General features: G+C 49.1%; 1 protein-coding gene across 1 annotated transcript in view; it reads left to right on the top strand.

Annotated features, from left to right (window-relative positions):
• The first annotated feature begins 3,825 nt into the window (after nucleotides 1-3,825).
• The window catches only part of CACNB1 (calcium voltage-gated channel auxiliary subunit beta 1), a 29,517-nt gene continuing 11,958 nt past the window's right edge, over nucleotides 3,826-21,384 (top strand). The window contains exons 1-11 of the mRNA XM_007942019.1: nucleotides 3,826-3,909; nucleotides 6,298-6,384; nucleotides 9,348-9,467; nucleotides 10,721-10,843; nucleotides 11,603-11,739; nucleotides 11,960-12,036; nucleotides 12,436-12,590; nucleotides 13,693-13,773; nucleotides 14,194-14,252; nucleotides 14,441-14,550; nucleotides 14,713-14,864. Of these exons, the coding sequence (XP_007940210.1) occupies nucleotides 3,826-3,909; nucleotides 6,298-6,384; nucleotides 9,348-9,467; nucleotides 10,721-10,843; nucleotides 11,603-11,739; nucleotides 11,960-12,036; nucleotides 12,436-12,590; nucleotides 13,693-13,773; nucleotides 14,194-14,252; nucleotides 14,441-14,550; nucleotides 14,713-14,864 (1,185 nt within the window). The remainder of the gene's footprint in view (nucleotides 3,910-6,297; nucleotides 6,385-9,347; nucleotides 9,468-10,720; nucleotides 10,844-11,602; nucleotides 11,740-11,959; nucleotides 12,037-12,435; nucleotides 12,591-13,692; nucleotides 13,774-14,193; nucleotides 14,253-14,440; nucleotides 14,551-14,712; nucleotides 14,865-21,384) is intronic.

Here is a 21,384-nt window from a genome sequence, read left to right as displayed (position 1 = left end):
ACTATGGGACACAGAAAACACTATCAGGCCCTGTCCTCCAAAGTGGGCTTGTTAATTTTGTGAAATATCACACACACACAACAAAATGGATAAAATATACATGTATTTACTGTGGGGCAAACATGACCCACTCACGACTTTTGCCACCCTATCACAACATCCATAGAATAATCATCTTCCCTAAATCAAAATCTTTGCTAAGGGCTCAGGCTATGTTTTCCTGAATGGGTCCACTGACCACTCCAGGATTAAATCCAAGCTATATCTACCTGTGCCTTATTTCCTCCTTTGGAAAATGAGATTAACATAAAATTACTAAGAGAGAATTTATGCTCTTTCTAATTTCTACAAACAGCATTAAAGTTAAGTATGAGAGCCCAGTGAATCTTACGTCTAGTCTGGGGACCTAGGCACGTTCCAGTGCTTTCCTGGGCTCGTTTTCTTCGCCTTACCACAGTAGTAATAAACGACATTCAGGCGGCTGTGAAGTCTCATGAGTGGCCAATATGTTGGAAGGAGTCAAAGATCTGGGGATCGCCTCACTTTGGGCAGTCGGGCTGCGCAAAGTGTGTCCTACATCACATGGAAGCAGAGATCGGCTCCGCTCCAGATGGGCCCAGCGAGAGGAGGGCCGCGGCCTAGTTCCCACCGCTGCCTTTACTCAGCGGACTGAGGTCGCCGCCGTAACGTGTGGGGCGCGGCACGCGCAATGTTGCCCTTCTCCTGCTTTCGAGTTCCCAGGAAGCTCCCTTAACCCCATCTTCTAGAAGCCAAGGCCTAGTGTGGTCCGGCCTATCCCAAGCCCCGGCACCAGTCACTTTAAGGCTGCTGCTATCTTATCTCTTTTCTCCGGGGCCGCGGCACCAAGCTCCGCGGATCCCACCAGCCCAAATAAACCCAGAGCAGAGACCCGCGAGCCCTTACCTCATGGCTGCGGTCGCAGCGCCGAAAGGAAAGAACTTGCTCTGGCCAGGCACCTCCCATTATCTGTAAAAGGGAGAGCTCATCCCCAACTTTGCTTTTTCCTTATTCCCGTTAGATAGTTCCTCCTTCTAACACCACAAACGCACTTATATTTTCAGTTCAGACCGGAGATAACAGCATACCAATATTAGGAATAACTTTTACGCTTTAAAACATAGAAAATATACCCCTCCATAAAGGAAAGTGGTATACTCCCATTTCCTAGTAGGCATGCGCAGCAAGGGCCCTTGATCACGTGGGTGCTGGTAGCCGGAAGTCAGCTAGATTGCGCAGGCGAGGTAAGGGGGATTTTGCAAGAGTGGCCTACTCCTTGCTGATGTCCAGGATTCTTTGGGAGGATGTATTATTGGCGGGGGGGGGAGGATGAGGGTGGAACGACCGGGGCAGGGGCTCAATAGTGCATGGAGCGAGAGAGAAAACTAAGGACAAATATTAGACAAAACTAAGCTCATATTAACTTTCATAGTAGATTGGGGTCCCCTCTAAAACGCAGACTAGATCACCAAAAGACATTAGTTTGAGTCTTTGAGCCATTGTCGGATTACTCAATAAGAAAGGTAAGCACGGACTTACTTGTGTTTACTTGCTCATATGTAGTGAACAAGTTCACTTTTTTTCATCACATCAAAGATTCTGCTTCCAGGTATGGCTGGCATCTGTCTCTCTCTCAACCCCACAACACCTTCTTACAGAATCAAAGCCTCTTCAGATTTACAGTTCCAGACAGGGATGGAGTACCCAGTAAGCAAGATAAGCACGGGTTTACTTGTGCTTACTTACTAATCTGTCCTGAACAGTTTCACATAGGTTTCACTACATGCTTATTGTGTAACCTGCCCTAGCTTTGAGCCACTATAGGTCCTTGATCTCTTGGTGCCTCAATTTCATCTTCTGTAAATCGATCTAACCGTAATATTTCCGTCATCCCGTTGCAAAGATCGTATGAGTTACCATTAGCAGTTTACAAAGGAAAGCACTAAGGCAGCAAGCTCCATGACAGCACTGTGCCTTGCACATAGTGGGCACTCAAGGAATACCATACTGGCTGAATGAATGAATGTGAAAATGAATGAATGATTGTGAAAAGCAAAACAAAACAGACAGGCATTCTGTTAACTCTGCTTGGCTGCAGCTGAAGGTCAAAAAGAGAAAGGGGAGCAACATTTACCACCATTTTCGCAAAATACAATTAGTGTCATTCTCCTTTTACAGCTGAGTGACACAGATTGAGAACTCAGGTCTTTCTGACTACAAAGCCCATGACTTCCTTGTCCATGTCCCCAAAAGGCAGGCAGGAACCCTGCTCAGGGTTGGAGCTATGTATGAAAAAGCCCTGGAATAATGCTAATGTGTGTGCATCCTTGGATTTTTGGTTCATTTTGTGCATTCAATCTCACTCCTAGTCTGGTTGTTCACTGGTTATCAGTATCCAAGGTAAGGAGGAGGAGTCAATGTATCCCACAATCTCCCCTTTAACTGAATACAAAGGGCTGGCCTTAATTTGGAGTCACTGGGATTGGGCAAGTGTCACTCTTTCTGCTTGTCATCTTTCAGCCTGGGTACAGCAGGGGAGGGGATAGAGTAGGGAGGTCCTTATGTCACGACTGACCCTTGCATAACACTTTATAGCATCTCTAGACCCCAGAAATGTATCATTTAATTTCATTTTCCCTCATCCTCCCAATAACCCAAGGTGACAAAGGCACTAGTACCAGCAACCCCATTTTATGGCTGAGGAAACTGAGGCTCAGACCACACACCCCAAAAACCTGAACCAAATGGCACCGAGATCTCTTGAAAGAATCCCCCTATTCCCCTTCTCTGAACCAATCATGGTGGGCAAAATTCAGGCCTTGGACATTGGTTCCCAGATTAGAAATGAAGGTGGAGCAATCCTAGGTCAGAGGTCATGATATCTGATATCACCCATTCTCTCCTCTCTCAGCTTCCCATTTATTTCTCCATTTTTCTCCCTCTTCAAGAAATGGGCATCTCACCCACCTTTCTCCTGGAATTTTAGAAGGGCCTGGGGCATCCTAGCAACTGACTAGGGCAGAAAGACATCGGTGTCCCTGAGAGACAGCCTCTTGCTGCTGTCTCTGTTGAGAGCTCCCCTCTCAGGGGCCACCCTCCCCACTCCAGCCTTAGTTGGGTGGCAGCCCCAAAGACAGCTTGGTAGGGGACCTTTCTGTTTGGTTCAGGGCGGCTTCAGCCCCACGCTGGGGAGAAAGGAGTTAAAGGCAGGTCCCAGGATCACGGGGACCGGGAAGTTCCGGTGGCCCAAGCAGGAGTGGGATAGGGAGACCCACTGGAATAGCGTTTGGGATCAGATGTAGGGAGGGACGACGGTGCCAGCAATGCCAATCCGACCATTTCCTCCCACCATCAGCTCTTGGCATGCACTGGTAACACCGTACCCTTTCCCCCAAGCGGTTTTCCCCAGCCACCTAGAGCGGGCAGCCTCCTCCCGGGCTAGCTCTCGGCCCCCGCCCGGCCCGGGAGGAGAGTGCTTGCCCCGGGCCGCCCTCCTATTGTCTGTGCGGAGCTCGCGGAGGGGCTGCGAGGGGCGGGGCCGGGCGGGCGAAGGGAGGGAGCGAGGGAGGGGCGGGTGGGAGCTGAGAGGGCGGGGGGAGATGCTGAGCTTTCAGGGGCGGAGGAGGCGGCGGCTGTGGAGAGAGAGGGAGGAGGGAGGAAAGGCAGGAAGGGGGCTGGCGAAGGCAGGGTTGGGTGGCTGGACCGGGTGCTGGCTGCGCTGCGCTGCTCTCGGCTCCGACGGCCTCTCCCATGCGCTGAAGGCGCCCGGCTGAGCCGGGCCGGCGGCCGGAGGGGAAGCTCCTCTCCATGGTCCAGAAGACCAGCATGTCCCGGAGCCCCTACCCACCCTCCCAGGAGATCCCCATGGAGGTCTTCGACCCCAGTCCACAGGTGAGACGCGGTGGCTCGGGCCGGAGGGAAGGGTGCTACTCTCGCGGACCTTGATGCGGTCAGCTCGAGGGACGCAGGGCTGAAAAGGGTCATATAGCTTTGGTGGAGGGGAGCTAGCGCCCCCCTCCCCCGCTGGTTAATGGTTGATGGGCTGTTGGCCCGGAGTTGGGCTGCGGTGCTGCGGAGCGGGGAGTGGGCGGTGGGGCCGCCTGTCACCCTGGGCTACCCCGCGTCACGGTCCTTGCTGCTGGGGTACCAGTTGCAATGAGATAAGAGTTGGGCTGTTGACGGTGGAATCGGGCCTTGAGAAGGGGTGGCTGAGGGAGGCTTGAAAGCGAGCTCAGGCAGGGGGGGCGACGCAGAGCACGCTGGTGGGCCTTGGGTGGGTGAGGCGGGGGTGGCACCGGGAGATGGCCGAGGCAATGGTCAGAGGGTGGTACCAACAGGGCTTCTCGGAACTACGGACACTGGCCCTCAAGGGTGGGGGAAGGGACCAGCCCTGGACCAGCCCTCCCCCCCCCAGGCTCTTATTTCCCACCCCTAGCTTGGACCCCTAGCTTAGACCAGCTCCCCCCACATCCACGTTGGCTTTCTAAAGTTTCCAAAGTTGGATGCATGCCAACTCACTATCCTGGAGGGGAAGAAACTGTTACCTGGGGGAGGAGTCTGCCACCCTACCCCCACTCAAGCACTTTTCCCATGCCCTGGGTTACCCCCAAGAAGGGGCATTCCTGGATGTGGTGGGTGACCATGGGGTGATCAGCAGGGCCTGGGTGGTTGTGCCAGGAGATTTTTCTGAGACTTGTTCATCTCCAATCCAGCAATACCCCAAGACTAGGATAGAGTTAACCCTTCTCTTGCTGTGGCCAGCCTGGAACAACTGTAACCACCATGATAATGTGGTTGATGGGTATGTAAAAGGGTCAGGTCAGACCTAAAAATACCTCCCTCCTCCACTCCAGGCCCCTTGGAGCCTGGGAGGCAGCTGACTGGGGCCTTCCTTTCAGCTGTCCTCTGTCCCTCTGGGTGCCACTCCCTTTTCCCAGCCTGGGGTGGTGGCATTGTGAATAAGACTCTGAGGCTCACTGGGGGATCCTCTTAGGTTTGTAGGGATTCTCAAACCTAGAGTTTGGGTATATGTCTGGTTTGAAAGAAGGTTAAGAGGGGAGGATTCTCACATGGTCCCCAGGTTTCCTCTTCTCCCACCTATCCTCCTCCTTTCTGTCCCCAATTCCTAGGAGCCAGAGCCCCTAGTCTGCTTGTCTTTCATCCAGGTTATTTGGCCAAAAACAACTCTAGGATGGAAGCCAGGGGGAGGGGCTTGGAGGGAATGAACTCACAGTCACACCTTGCTTCCCCCACTCTAGACTGGCCTGGGGTCAAGTGTGTATATGTGGGGAGGGCAGAGAAGAAGCCCTTTTTCCAGTAGGCTTGAAATACCTGAAGCCCTTAACCTCAATTTGTGGCTGTCTGAGGGGTATCAGGTATAGTGTCCACTCCACCAAAGCTAGGAGCCCTGGTCAATGTGATTGGGCCAGGTTCGCCTTGGGAGATCTGTGGGGCTAGACCTATCCTAATTGGGGTGGGGCCAAGGGTATTTAAATTGATGTAGCTTGATGGATGCCATGGGTACAGGGTGTGGGTAGTGGCGGCTAGGTTGGAGGGTGGAAGCTTGATTACTCTTGGACCCTTGGGGAGAAGTGTAGCTACTGCGATTGTGAGGAGGTGAGATTAGGTCCTGCCAGGGCCCGTCAGGGGAGTCTGCACCCATGGTGATGGGCCTGGGTCAGATGTTGATTTACTCCCCAAATACCCTTCTAGTCCCCTCCCCAGAAATCTCCAAGTGCTCAGAGCTGCCACTCCCCTCCCCACTCTGCGGAAAAAAACGAAGGGAACAGTTGGGTACAGAGGTGAAACCAAGCTGGGCCCTGGGTTGGCTCTTCCTCCTCTCTGGGGACCAGTGGCACACGCAGCCAGCCTGTTGAGGTGGAGGGGACTTTCCCTGGCTTTTTTTTCCTGCTAACCCCCCCAGTGCTGCAGGCAGCCTTTCCCTTCCCCGAGGCCTCTGCAGCCTGCCCTGCATCTTAATTAGCTTCGCTGCCTAACGAGCCTCCAGCTTCTCAGCGCCTGCTCTTTCTTAGCCTCCTGGCTTGTTTTGGGGGTTTCGATGTATGATGCCCTAAGCCTTTCTTGCACTGTCCTCCACCCCATGGTTGTGGTCTGGGCCCTCTCTGTGAAAATGGGAGACCCTCCCGCCTCCTCTTGGACTATACCACCTAAGGAAAAAGATAGGGGTGGTGGGGAGCTGTTCAGATCATGGGCCTGGTGAACTGAGGGTTGGGAAAAGTCCTTCCTGATTCCATTCTTGTCCCTTCCCCGCTTCTCCAGGGTAAATACAGCAAGAGGAAAGGGAGGTTCAAAAGGTCGGATGGGAGTACGTCCTCAGATACAACATCCAACAGCTTTGTCCGCCAGGTAAGGGGGGAGACTGGGCTGAGAAGAGGGAGCTGGCTGATTGGTGGAGACCAGCATCCATCCGTGAGCTGGGTCTGAGGCTTTCTCTGGGAATTCTCCCCCATGTCATTTGTCACCTGCCTGGAGCCACCCCATCACCCTGACATCCTATGACCTCTCCTGGATGTACTGTCAGCTGCACCCACTCCTTCGGTCCCCACCCCCACCCTCTCCTTCCCCCAGCACCAGGCGCCAGCCCCTGATGCCTGCCTGCGTCATCTCATTCAGGGACAGCCTGGCCTGCCTCCTTCTAGCTTGCTTCGGGCTGTCACCCACTCCCCCTGCCGGCTGTCTGCTTCTGTGTCCTCCCCCAGAATCTGTGACAGCGTGGGGTAGAGGCAAGTTCTAAGAAATGAAGAGCTAGGACATTTGGGCCCCTAGAGCCCTGGTTAGGTATGGGTCAGGAAAACACTCTCCTTGCACCCAGATACTTTAAATGGTGGTGGCACGAGGGAGTGGAGTTTAGAGAGGGCTACAGTCCAGCACCCCTGACTAAAGGGGGTAACAGAAAATAGCTTTGTAGGGTCTTCTGTTCTCAGCTAGGAAGCTGCTACCCTCATCTCTATTCTAACTCTCAACCCCAGGGCATCTTAAGCTCAGGGAGAGGCAGTGAGAGAGACATGTGGTTGCTATGACTACTGAACATCTCAACAAAACCTGGTACCTAAAAAAGGAGAGAAGGGCTTAGGATCAGACAGGGGAAAGGAATGAGGTGAAGAGGAAACAGGCAGGGCATGTGAGGGCAGAGGACAGCAGAAGAGGAGGAACCCCGTGAGGCCAGCCACCTATGGGCCAGGAGAGAGAGGGTGGTGCCAGGCAGACACACTACACATTGGAATGAGGGCCTTCTTTTTGACTTTTCTGTCTCCATGCTTGTCAATGTGAGCCTGGGCCTGACTTTAGAGGGTAGAAGGGGCCTTTCTCCCAGCATTTCCTAAGTACACAAATAGACCGGAAGTCCTCTCTTCTTTCTCTCTCTCTTCTCTCCTGTTGCAGAGCTGGGCCAGGGTGAGGCTAGGCAGGATGGCACTGTACTTCGTGTTGCCCCTCTTGGAAGAAGACCTTGGTTCCTTTAGAGTTTCTCAATCCTGGGAGTTAGAACTGCCCTACTGCCCTACCCTAGCCTCTAATTCTTCCTAATCTCACCTCCCCAGGTCTGACCCCCAGTAGGTGGCAGTGAGTGTGTGTGTGGGGGCCCAGTCCTTGCCACATCTCTGCGCTAAATATACCCTAGCAGTTTGCACATGTAGCAACTCTGCTTGTAACCTGAGCCCCCCTGGGGGGACGGGCAGTTTGGGCCACCCCTTAGGCCAGCAGGGCCAGGCACTGAGGGTGCCGGGATGGAGGAGCCCAGCCGGACCCTCGTGGTGGTGAGTTGGGGGTGGGGGTGGAAGGTGGGAGCAGCCCCTCAGGAAAGTGGGAGGGGGACCTTCACCCCTGCCTGTCTCCTTGCCTTTTCACCATTTCCTTGTCTCCCGCCTGTTCTGATGCGTCCTTATGTGTGTATGTGTTTGGGGTTAGTAAATGCCTCTCTGGGTCTCTTTAAGTCTCTGCTGCTCTATCTCTGGGGCAGTTTCTCTGACCCTCTGTGCATCTGACTCCCTGACTCTGAGTGCTCCAATCAGGAGGGGCAAAGAGGGATAGATCAGTGGTTTTCACTCACCTTCTTTCCTATCTCTTTTTCAGCTTCTATTAGCAAGTTCCCCACCCCTGCTCTTAACCCCATGAATTTTCCATTTTCATGATCTGGCTGAGCAAGGGATAGGCACAAGCCAATGCCCAGAGGCATCTGAGGGAAGGTGGGCCTTTGTCTTCTATCTTTCCGAGGTCCCCTACGTACCACACTAGTGGACATTCCTGACCATGAGACCCTTTTGTGCCTTCAGGAAAGAGCCCTACCTCTTTCCCCATATTACCTTCCACCTCTTGTAGCCATCCCACCTCCACCCAGACAGACACAATCCTTACTGCCTGGCTCCTGGCCTCACATGTTCCACCCCCACAGGGACATGTAGGTCTCCCCCTCTCATGTGTACCTGTCTGCACTCTGTCATACACATACAACACATCCCATAGAATACACCCTTCTAAACACATTTGCAGTTGCATATCCAAGTGCACACATGAATAGGCATGTTCATTCACTCTAAAGGTCCATAAGGCTACACATATTGTTCACGTATGGATGCATCCCTAAAGCAATTCCTCAGGCTCTGGGTTGATTAGTGTGGTCAAAGGCAGCTTCCTGGCACACCTAGACCTCTGAGCCTTCCTTCACCCTGGCACCCGGCAGCTTCCGTCCTGGGGAGGGGCCTTCCCTATCTGTTGCTCTTAACTTGTCTCTTCTGCCAGCACCACCCTAGGAATCTTGGGTTCTCTTTTGTATTTTATGAGAGCTGACGGTTGAGACTCTGAGTGGGGCGGCCTGATTCTAGCAGTAACAATTAGGGGAGCAGAGGAGGTGGGATTCTATCTCCAGCAGTACAGAGAGCTCAGGCCTAAGCTTGTGGCTGAGTCCCTGGAAGGAGCGCCACTGGGCCTCTGCTGAGTCTATTTAGCCAATGCTGGGGTTAGGGAAGGGAAGGAGGAGCAGGGAGTGGAAACTGGCCCCCTGGCACTCCTCCCCTGCACTGTTCCCCTATCAGGTTCCCACCCCTCCCTGGGCCCTAAGCAGCTGTCCTTGGACCTGCCTTAACCCCCTGCTTGCTGTTATTACCCTTCCCAGGGCCACACTCTTCCCAAGGGCCTACAAACCTCAGCCCCTGGCCCCTTCCATCTAATACCGCTTTCTCCTAGCCTTTGTGGTAAGGTGCTAGGCTGGCTGGGGCTTTGAGGCATCCACAGTGGGTGGCACCTCCATCCTTCTGACATCCTGGAGCAAGGGGAGGCAGCATTGGCCCTGAACTGTTTCTCTCTGTCTTTAGGGCTCGGCAGAATCCTATACCAGCCGTCCGTCAGACTCTGATGTATCTCTGGAGGAGGACCGAGAAGCCTTAAGGAAGGAGGCAGAGCGCCAGGCGTTAGCGCAGCTTGAGAAAGCCAAGGTGGAAAGAACTGGGGTGGGGGGTAGGGCTGTGCTGGCATAGTTTATTCTACCTACAGGGCTTAAAGGGAGCCCAGACAGTCTCAGATCAAGTCTTGGTCTAGCCACTTCCTACCTATGTGTTCCCAGGACTTGATAAGGCTTTGTTCTTCACCTACCTCTTTATGTTGTTGTTTTTGTTATGTGCAGTCAAGTCGCCCCAACTCATAGTGACCTATCCTTGGGTTTCTGAGGCGGTATCACTACGGAAGTAAATTGCCCAACCTTCCTTCTGAGGAGTGGCCTCTTTATACAGTATAATATATGCCTAATGCTGTTTCCAACACATAGTAGGAGCTTCACAAATGCTCATTTCCATTTCTGCCTGGAGTCAAACTTCGTGGGCTAGAATCCCAGCCCTGTCTCTTAGCTGTTTGATCTTAGGCAAGTCACTTAACCTTCCTGAACTTTAGTTTCCTCACTCATTAAAATGGAGATGATGGTGATACTTAACTTTATAGGGTTTTTGTGGTGAATAAATGAGATAATGCATGTAAAACACATTACAGTACCTGGCATGCTAGTGGGAGTTGTTGTTAATATTATTCCTATTTGGTGTCAGTCTGGGTCCCCTTCTGCTTTTTTTTTTTTTTTAATTGTGATTTGGGTGAAAATTTACAGAGCAAATCACTTTCCATACAGCAGTTCACATACACTTTGTCTCATGACATTGACTACAATTTACCACAATGCAACAGCTCCCCTCCCACTTCCTTCTGATAGTTATCTCTTCCCTGTGTCTATCCCTCCATGTACTCCTGCCCCCTGAGCTGTCTCCCTGTGTATAAGCACCCCTTCTTTCTCCCATGATTGTTCTCTCCAAGGAGTGTATGTACCTCAGGTAGATGCCTGTCTTTTGTTTGGCTGGAAGCCACAGGTGTGGGTTCAATTCCAGACCTGAAGGGCAGCTAGGGGCTGTAGTCTCAGTGGTTCCACCAGGCTCTATCAGACCAGCAAACCTGGTGCCCCTTTTTCTTTTTCTTTTTCCAAATTTTTTGTTCCACATCATTCTCCCTCTCTATCCAGGATCTCCTACATAGATCCCCCTCTCTGCTTTTTTTATATTATTATTATTGTGAAATTTACACAGAAAACTACACAAACCACTTGGGTACATTTTAATTGATAATTTATAAAGCAAACATCCGCATAATCATCACACCAGTCAGGACTTTTAACCCTTTGCCTGTCCTACTTCCCATGCATCTCCCCTAGACCAAGCCGGTGGCATTTGCTGTGCGCACTAACGTTGGCTACAACCCGTCTCCAGGGGATGAGGTGCCTGTGCAGGGAATGGCCATCACCTTTGAACCCAAGGACTTCTTGCACATCAAGGAGGTTGGGAGAGCACTTAGCATCTGGAGGGAGGGCAGGGGTGTGGGTGTCAAGAGGGGCAGCCAGAGAGATGTAGTTAAAAAAAAGCTTCTGAGGCAGAGCTGGGTTGAATCTGCTGTGTGACCTCGGGCAAATCTCTCCACCTCTCTGAGCCTCTATCTCTGAGCCTATTTTACTATTAGTAAAATAGGTAGTAATGTCTAGGTCACAAAGGAGCCCTGGTCACACAGTGGTTAAGCACTCAGCTGCTACCTAAAGGTTGGTGTTTTGAACCTGTCAGCTACTCCACAGGAGAAAGAGTACAGCCTTGGAGACCCATGGGATAGTTCTACTCTGTTCTATAAGGTTGCTATGAGTGGGACTCAGAACGGGTAAATGGATGGGCCTAAATCACAAGGTTATTGGGAGGATTTGTGATGAGGCTTTTAATAGGGGTGACAAGTGTGCCAGGCACACGTGGGTGTCAGTGTTTGTGCCTTCCCTAGGCATGCACATGGGGAGTGAGGACTGAGGAGGAAAGACTCTCAGAGCAGAGATGTGTAGTGGGAGGGATAGTCCATGGCCAGAGAGGATGCTGGTCCTGGCGTCATCCTGCGAATTGGGGTGTCAGATCCTAGAGCCTGGTGGGGAGGAGTCTCTGAGAGTACCACCCCATGGGCAGGTCACAAGTCTAGAGGAGGTTTCCCCTGGAGGGTGGCTGCTGATTTGCACCTCCAGTTTCCATCCTGGTCTCCCTCACACACCCACCATTATGGTTCTCAGAAATACAACAATGACTGGTGGATTGGCCGGCTGGTGAAGGAGGGGTGTGAGGTTGGCTTCATCCCCAGCCCCGTCAAACTGGACAGTCTGCGCCTGCTGCAGGAGCAGAAGCTACGCCAGAACCGCCTCAGCTCCAGGTGTCTGCCGGGGGTGGCACTCCCAATCTCAAAGAGGGGCTGTCAAGCCAGGATTGCGCCTCAAGGACTGACCCTATGCCCTGAGGGCACAAGAGTCGCCTGTGGCATCACTAGTGGGGCTGGAGAATCTCCAGGGAGGGTGCCATGTGAGGGAACAAGATCCCCCACCCTTACCCCCACCTCTTCGCTCATAGCTCCATTTGCCTCTCTGCCCACACAGCAAATCAGGTGACAACTCCAGCTCCAGTCTAGGAGACGTGGTGACTGGCACCCGTCGCCCCACACCCCCTGCCAGTGGTAAGAGCTGCTCCCACCCCAGGGGACTGGGGGGAGCTCCTGGGTGGGCGGTCTCCCCACTGCCTGTCCCCTCCTTTCCCTTCAATAGAGGGCACCCAAATCCCGAGTCCCCAAAGATATCTAGTCGTACCTCCTCCCTGAAGGATAGGGAACCCTACAAACTGGGCACGTTAGCACCCGTCCCCTCATCTCTCTCCTCTCCCATTTCTTTGGTAGCTCCATCTCTCTGCCTGACTCCCCACCCCCCATTCATTTCCCCCAGCCTTGTTCCATTCACCTCTTCTTCTTTCTTTTTTCCCCATCCCCATCCCTGCGTTCTGTACTTGCGTCTCCACGTCCATCTCACTCCTCCCCACCTTGCCTCCTTCTTCCCTCTCTCCTGATCTCTCTCCGGTCCAGGTAATGAAATGACTAACTTAGCATTTGAACTAGACCCCCTAGAGTTAGAGGATGAGGAAGCAGAACTTGGTGAGCTGAGTGGCTCGGCCAAGACTAGTGTTAGCAGCGTCACCACCCCGCCACCCCACGGCAAACGCATCCCCTTCTTTAAGAAGGTAATTCCCACTGGGTTCTTGACAGAGGGGAGGGGGTCAGGGCTCAGGTCTTTGGAGGAGGGAGGGGACTGGAATGTATTCAGATGTGATAGTGGCTTGATTCTGTGGGGATGAGGGCTTCTTTCTAAGGCAGAGGGAGAGGGGAGAATAACACAGAGAATGGGCACATCCATCTGCATACACAGCGCCACCTTTGCCCACTCCCCAGGAAGGGATAGTTCTTGCAATTGTATTCCCCACTCCCTTGAGGGCTGCCCCACCTCGAGGAGGAAGGGTCTGGTGGTAATGAAAGCTGACCTTCCCCCTCACTACCAATGAGATGCTGCAATGTTTGCCCCTCTCCCTCCACCCTGTGTAAAGGGGAGTTACTCTTTCTTTGCCCTTTTTAGACTTCATGGGCTGGGGTTGGGCACATGGGGGTCTACTGGCTGCAGAACAAGATAGTCCAGGGAAACCTTAAAATGGGCAGGTTGGCATGTACCGGGGACAGGAAATGGGCACCAGATTAGGGGTCATCACCCTCTCAGCTCTTTTCCAAGTTTCAGAAAGGGGGTAGGGCGTGTCTGCATCTTCCCAAGTGCACTGGACTGACTGTCAGCCCTGCTCCCAGCCCTGATGCAGGGCTGTCTCTGGCACCCCCTTAGCATGGGGTCCCATCCCCTCTTTCTGGCTCTGTCTGTCACTAACACGCATGCCCTGTTATCTCTCCTCGTCTGCCCGCTCTCCCTCTCTTGTCCTGGCTCCTTCCTTGCCCTCTTCCCCTGCCTGGGTACCACCCCCCTCCCCTTTTCCCTCTTGGCAATCTCTGGAGCCAGCCAAACAGAAGCAGAAGTCGGTGAGTATCAAGCTTTCTGTGTCCCCTTCCTTGCCCCCTGGGATGAGCTAGGGGGCCCTTCTAACACCCATTCCTGTATCTGCCTCCCATTTCCCCCACTCTTCCTGGTTCTCCCTGGCCATCCCTCCCCTCCCACACCCCATTCCCCACATCTGGGCTCTGGAACCAGGGGGTGGGGAAAGGATGCATGGGGGAGCCTGGAGGCTGGGGTAGAAGAGCTAATACCATCTCCACTGTGGGGTTTCCCCTTCCTGCTTCCCCCCTCAGACAGAGCATGTGCCCCCCTATGACGTGGTGCCTTCCATGAGGCCCATCATCCTGGTGGGACCGTCGCTCAAGGGCTATGAGGTAGGAGCCCCTGGAAGGGAGTGGTCCCAGAGGGGCCCAGACCTCCAGAGAGACTCCACTGAAAGTTCTCGAGACCCCAGAGAGATCCCCAGAAAGGCCCAGGTCTCCAAGGTACCCTCCCCAGAGGGCTACAGACCTTCAAAGAAACCTCTCTGAAGCTACCAAACCTCCCACACCCACAGGGAGACCCACCCAGAGAAGCCTAGTCCTCAAAGTAATACTCTAGAAGAGCCCAGACTCCCAGAGATACCACCTAGAAGGATCTTTGGAATCAGAGACCCTATTGGAGGCCCCTCACACCCAAAGGGAACCCCACTCCCCATCGAGGCCCATTCAGCCCAGGAATTTAAGAAGAAAGTGAAATGCGAGGGTGTAAATACCAGCACCCACCCTTCTCTCTCCACCTAACCCCCACCTCAGGTTACAGATATGATGCAGAAAGCTTTATTTGACTTTTTGAAGCATCGGTTTGATGGCAGGTAAGATCCTCCTTGGAAGCTGGCTTCCCTCTCCCACCGTGGCTGTCTGCTGGGTATGAGATACAGGGTGGCTTGAATACAATCCTGAGACTCTTGAACTGAGGGATAAGAGGCAGGCTTGGAGCTCAGGGAGTGGGCAGGACATCCCAGCCCACCCTGACCCCTGGCCCCCTGGCCATGTCCCCTAGGATCTCCATCACTCGTGTGACAGCAGACATCTCCCTGGCTAAGCGCTCAGTCCTCAACAACCCCAGCAAGCACATCATCATTGAGCGCTCTAACACACGTTCCAGCCTGGGTAAGGAGGCCGCCCCCTCATCCCCTCAACCCCTAACCTCTGGGCCCAGAGGTGGGAGGTGTGGCAGGCGGGAGGAAGAGCCTTCTCTAGAAGTACTCCACCTACCGCCTGCCTCCTGGGGGACCCCCTTACATTCCCCTCCCCATGACTCCCTGCCCCCAGCTGAGGTGCAGAGTGAGATTGAGCGAATCTTTGAGCTGGCTCGGACCCTTCAGTTGGTGGCTCTGGATGCTGACACCATCAACCACCCGGCCCAGCTCTCCAAGACCTCACTGGCCCCCATCATTGTTTACATCAAGATCACCTCTCCCAAGGTGAGTACAGGCACTTGACCCTATTGGGGACAGCATGGGTTAAAAGGAGTGTTCTGGTGTCAGACTGCCCTGGTTTCAGTCCCAGCTCCACTGATTACTAATTGTAATCTTCCTGAGCCAGAATTTCCTTCTTTGTAAAACTCCGTCATGTGGATATTGTGAAGATTCAACCTAATGTAAATGGATAGCACTTAGCAAAGAGCCTGATACAAAGTACCTCATCATGTATTAGGTATTGTTAATATTATTATTAGGATTGTTCAGGCCAATTTCCTGTCTCTACTCTGGTTCCTAGTTCAGAAAACTGAGAGAATCCTGTGCTTTTTGGCCTGGTGTGGTTTAGCTGCTTGGCAGTTGGGAGGTCTATCCTGTCTTTTGATTTCAGCCCTTTTTGCTGCATTGTCCTCATTTGGACCTTGGTAGAGAAAGAACCAGTAGGAAGGCTGATTTACTTCTCTGTCATATTGCTGCTCCATTAACTTTCCTTCCTAGGTGTTAGTGGGGATTTGAGAAACATGGAGGGAGTTTAGGGGGAGGATTTGAGGTCAGAAGGCAGCATGGGGTCCAAACCCTAGCTCTGTTTGTTGCTGTTGTTTTATTGACCTTCAGTTCTTGAGGGGATTAGTTTGCTTCTCTGAGCCTCTGCTTCTTCATCTGTCAAATGGGGATTATCAAACAAAGCAGAGAGCTGGACTCCTCAGAGACCTCCTTCCAGCTTCAGGTTATATGAGATCAAGGATATACAACAGATTTTTAGCCACAAAGAACTATAAGCATGTAAGTTGTCATTAGTAACAGCAAGATTATTTGATTTCCTGTTTTACATAGTGCATGATACCATTATCCAATGGAAGACTAAAATGGACCCCCATGACATACTGTGAATAAATAAATCAGGTTACAGGGCAGCATAGTTGTGTATAATTATACACATACACTGTGTGTTTATGGGAATTTTCATCAGAGTATTAAAAGTTGTTATGGGGATTACAGTCCCTCCCTTGTTGTTGTTGAGAGGATTGGAGATAGCTGATATAAAGAGCCCAATATACCGTCTGATTCATGATGGCAACCCATAGTGGTAACTGTTATCATCCCATGATAGCACTCTGAGTTGGGCAACGTGGACCAGTTATTTAACTTTTATGAGTCCTAAATATCTAATGAGTATAAAGGAGATGATAGATTTAAGTACTTTCTGGGGCGGTTGAAAGGACCAAATGAGATAATAGATGTAAAAACACTGTGAACTAGAATAGAAAAGCAACAGAGGCTTCTGTTTTCCCCAGACATAGAGCACTGAGGATAAAGGTGTGACTCGGAGCCAGACTGCCTGGGTCTGTGTCCCAATGCTGCCGCCATTAGCTCTGTGTTCCTTTGGCAAGTCTCCTAACTTCTCTATGCCTCAGTTTCTTCATCTGCAAAATAAGGATAATAATCTTCAAAGAGTTGTTGGGAAGATTAAACAAATGAATTGTTGTTATGTGCTGTCGAGTCAAACTCGACTCATAGCGACCCCTCCTTGGGTTTCCGAGGCAGTATCACTACAGAAGTAGGATTGCCCAACCTTCCTGCCTAGGAGTGGCTGGTGGGTTTGAACTGCCAGCCGTCTGGTTAGCAGGCAAGTGTCTTAGACACTATGCTACCGGAGCTTCCAAACAAATGAATTAACCGTGCCTAATTCCTGGTACCAGAAGGCTGGCGGTTCAAACCCACCAGCCACTCCTCGGAAGGAAGGTTGGGCATTCCTACTTCCGTAGTGATACTGCCTTGGAAACCCAAGGAGGGGTCGCTATGAGTCGGGGCCGACTCGATGGCAAATAACAACAACAACAACAACAACAATTCCTGGTACCTACTAAACATATATTTTTTAAGTTTTGAAATTTGAAATAATTAAAAATTTACAGAAGAGTACAAGAATAGTATAAACAACTCCTTTACTTAGATTCATAATTTTTTAATTTTTTTCTTTTATTCTAAATTTTACTTATTTTGTTGTTGTTATTAAGAATATGCACAGCAAAACATACACCAACCAATTCAACTATTTCTAATATACAATTTAGTGACATTGATTCCCTTCTTGAGTTGTGCAGCCATTCTCACCATCCTTTTCTGAGTTGTTCCTCCCTCATTAACATAAACTCACTGCCCCCTAAGGTTCCTATCTAATCTTTCTAGTTGCTGTTACCAGTTTGATCCCATATAGAGAGATCTTGGAAGAGCATACTACTCAAGGCAGATCTTTTTTAGTAGTTAAACTCAACTATTGTTTGGGTTTAAAAACACTTAAGGGAATATTTTTGGTTCAAGGTTTCAAGATTATCTGAGGGCAGTAGTTTCAGGGGTTCATCCACCTTCCATGGCTCCAGAAAGTCTGGAGTCTGTGAGAATTTGAAATTCTGTTCTGTGTTTTCTTCCTTTTTGTCAGGATTCTTCTATGGAATCTTTGATTAAAATATTCAGTTATGGTAGCCAAGTACTATCCAGTTCTTCTGGTCTCATGGCAAAGGAAGCAGTTGTTCATGGAGACAATTAGGCACATATTCCATACCTTTTTTTTTTCCATTGTCTAACTGGTCCATGCCCTCTTTTCCTTTTTTTTTTTTTTTAAATTGTGCTTTTTGTTTTGTGACATTGATTGCAATCCCCACAATGTTTCAGCTCTCTTCCCACTTCCTCCTTGTGGTTACCTTTTCCCTGTGTCCTTCTTTCCTATACATTCCTGCCTTCTGTGCTTTCTCCCTTTGTAAATGCTTCTCTTCAGATCTTCCATGGTTGATAATTCTAAGATATAATTGTTCTCCTCCTAGGCTTGTCTGTTATTTGGCTGCAAGTTAAGCCATGGAAGTGACTTCAGTTCTAGGCCCAAAGGGTGACTAGGGATCATAGTCTCAGGGATTTCACCAGTGTCTATCAGACTGGTGTTAGCCTGGTCTTTTTTTTTATGATTTTGAGTTTTGTTCCACATTTTTCTCCACTCTATCCAGGATCTCCAATTTTGATCCCTTTCCAACTGGTTGGCAGTGGTAACACATTCCATATCTTCCTCCTATTCCTGACTCTACTTCTTCTGTTGCTCCAGGTGAATAGACACCAATTGCCGTGCCTTGGGTGGCTGCTTGTAAGCTTTTAAGACTCCAAGCACTTCACAATGAACTAGGAGGTAGAATAGAAGCACTAAACATGTTATTAGGCCAATTAACTCGACTGTCCATTAAATCATGACCCTGAACCTCCTAACCAAGGGAACCAAATCCTATGAGGTGTTTGATTATACATCAGCAGCTACTCTTTTTTTTAATTTTTTTTTAATGTTATTGTTATAAATATGTCTATCATACAACTTTTGCCATTTCAACTTTTTATGGGTATGTAACTTATTGATAGTAATTACAGTAATCAGCTGTGCATTCCTACCCTTAATCAATGCACTTTTTCCATCACCCTTTTTAACCCCATTAACACTTTTTAACCACCGTTACCTTTCTCCTTCCTGCTGCTAGTAACCACTAATAAGCTTTGGTCTTTATACATTTGCCTTTTCTTTTTTATATAAGTGAGGTCATAAAATATTTATCCTTTTGTGATTGGTTTATTTTGCTCAGCATATTGTCTTCAAGCTCCATCCATATGTAGCATGTATTGCAACTTCATCTCTCCTACTGGCTGAATAGTATTCCACTGTATGTATGTACCACATTTTGTTTATCCATTCATCTGTTGGCTGGGCAGTTAGATTGTTTCCACTTTTTGGCTATTGTGGATAGTGCTGCAAGGAACGTTGGTATATAAGTCTCTTTTTGAGTCTCTGCTTTCAAGGCTTTCTTTTAGTTATATACCTAGAAGTGGAATTGTTGGATCATATGGAATTATTGAGTCATATAGTTCTGTTTTAGGATCTCTGGTGGCGTAGTGCCCAAGGCATTTGACTGTTAACCAGAAGGCTGGCGGTTCAAACCCAATACCACCTCAGAAACCCAAGGAGAGGTTGCTATGAGTCAGAATGGACTCAACAGCAGTGAGTTTTTTGAGTGAGTATTGTTCTATTTTTAGTTTTTTGGGGAACCACCATACTTTTTGCTGCAACAGCTGTCCCGTTTTTGCATTCCCCACTGCAATTGATAAAAGTTCCAGTTTCCCCACATTCTCACCAGCATTTGCTATCTATTTATTTAATCTTGGCTGTCCTAGTGGGAGTGAAGAGATGCTTCCTTGTGGTTTTGATTTGAATCTCTCTGGTGGCTAATGATGCTGAGCATCTTTTCACATGTTTGGTGGCCGTTTGAATAAGTGAATGTGTTTGGTGGCAATTTGGTGGAATATCATTCAGGTCTTTTGCTCATTTTTTGATTGGGTTATTTGTCTTTTTGTTAAGTTGTGAAGTTATATATATTTTTTGGTTATTAGATTCTTGTAAAATATATTGGTTTTCTGAAGACATTCTCCTAGTTGGTAGCTTGTCTTTTTACTCTTTTTGTAAAGTCCTTTGATGAACAAGTTTTTAATTTTTATGAGATTCCATGTATTTTGTCTTTTGCTGTTTGTGCTGTTGTTATTCTATCAAACAATCCATTGTTGAAAGCTAGGCCTGGCAGTGTTGCCCTTGCTTGTTCTAAGAATTTTATGGTTTTAGTGTGCACAGCTAGGCCCTTAATCCATTTTGTATTTGTTTTTGTGTACAGTGTGAGTCATGGATCTTGTTTCATTTTTCTGTATGGGACTATTCATTAAAAGAGACTCTTCTTTTCCCATAGAATGGACTTAGCACCCTTGTCAACAATCAGTTGGATATAGATGGGTGGGTTTATTTCTGGACCCTCGATTCTGTTCCATTGGTCTGTGTGTTAATTGTTATACTGGTCCTAGGCTTTTTTGATTATAGTATGTTTTAGAATTAGGCAGTGTGGGTCCTCCAACGTAGTTCTTCTCTTTTAACATTGTTTTAGCTTTGTGAGGCCTCTTGACATTCCATATAAAATTGAAGATTGGTTTTTCTATTTCTGTAAAGAAAGCAGTTAGAATTCTGATTGGGATTGTATTGAGTCTATTGATTGTTTTGGGTAGTATTGACATCTTAACAATATTAAGTCTTCCAATCCATGAACATGAAACATCTTTCTATTTATTTAAGTTGTTTTTAATCTCTTTCAGCAGTGTTTTATAGTTTTCATTGTATAAGCCCTTCATATCCCTGATTAGGTTTATTCCTAGGTATTTTGTTCTTAGATGTTACTATAAATGAAATTATTTCCATTTCAGATTTCTCATTGCTAGTGTGTAGAAACTCAAAATGATTTTAGTTTGTTGACTTTCACCTTGCAACTTTCCTAAATTCCTCTATTAGTTCTAGAAGTTTTCTTGTGGACAGTTTGGGATTTTGTAAATAATTTTACTTCTTTTCCAATCTAGATATCTATATTTTCCTTTTTATTGTCTTACTACTCTGGCTAGGACTTCTAATACAATATTGAATAGAAGTGGTGAGAGCAGGTACCCTTGTCTTGTTCCCAATTTCAAGGAGAATGCTCTCAGTCTTTCTCTATTAAGTATAATGTTGGCTGTTGGCTTTTCATATATGCCCTGAATCCACCACTTATCTGTCACTTTGTCATACTACTGTGGCTTGCATGTTACTGTGCTGCTGCAAGCTGTGCTACTGGTGTTTAAAATACCAGCAAGGTCACTGCTAAAGGGGCAGGGAGGCCGCATCTTCTGACCTCCTCTAACCCCACAAGAGGAAGACAGAATCACCATCAGTAGCCCAAGGCTTATTCTTGTGAGTCCAGACATGCTGCCTCCCTCCAGCCCTTTCACCAATCTCGACCCCAAGTGTTCCTCCCGTAGCACCCACCACCTTTCTGCTGGGTTCAATAATTCACTGCAGTGGCCACACAGAATTCACAGATGATGGGGTTTATTAGGGAAGCACCAGGCTACAATTCAAGTTCAGGAACATGCTCGGTTTCTCTCAGCCTGCCGTCTCTCAGCCGATAGTCTCTCTCTCTGTCTCTCTCCTGGCAGTGAGTGTCTCTCAGTGTCTCTCTCAGCAGCACGTGGCTCTCAGGAGCGCATGTCTCAGCAGCACATCTTTCTCAGCCAGCAGTCAAAGAGACTTCTACCTCTAGAAGGGCTCCTTTTTTTTTTTCTTTCTTTCTTTTTTTTAATGGAATGTTTTTACTATGTGCTGAAACTCTTCTTTTTTTTTTTTTTTAATTGTGATTTGGGTGAAAATTTAGAGAGCAAATACACTTTCCATACAGCAGTTCACATACACTTTGTCTTATGACATTGACCACAATTTACCACAATACAACATCTCCCCTCCCACTTCCTCCCAATAGTTACCTCTTCCCAGTGTCCATCCCTCTGTGCACTCCTGCCCCCTGAGCTGTCTCCCTGTGCATAAGCAGCCCTTCCTTCTCCCATGCTTGTTCTCTCCAAGGAGTGTATCTACCTCAGGTAAATGTTCAACTCATATGTCTGTCTATTGTTTGGCTGGAAGCCATAGGCATGA

This window comes from Orycteropus afer, unplaced genomic scaffold, assembly GCF_000298275.1.
Source record: "Orycteropus afer afer isolate SDZICR_OR568_19922 unplaced genomic scaffold, OryAfe1.0 scaffold00085, whole genome shotgun sequence".
NCBI classification, from domain to species: domain Eukaryota; kingdom Metazoa; phylum Chordata; class Mammalia; order Tubulidentata; family Orycteropodidae; genus Orycteropus; species Orycteropus afer.
The sequence above is the reverse complement of the archived record's forward strand: the minus strand, read 5'-3'. Positions and strand labels throughout refer to the sequence as shown.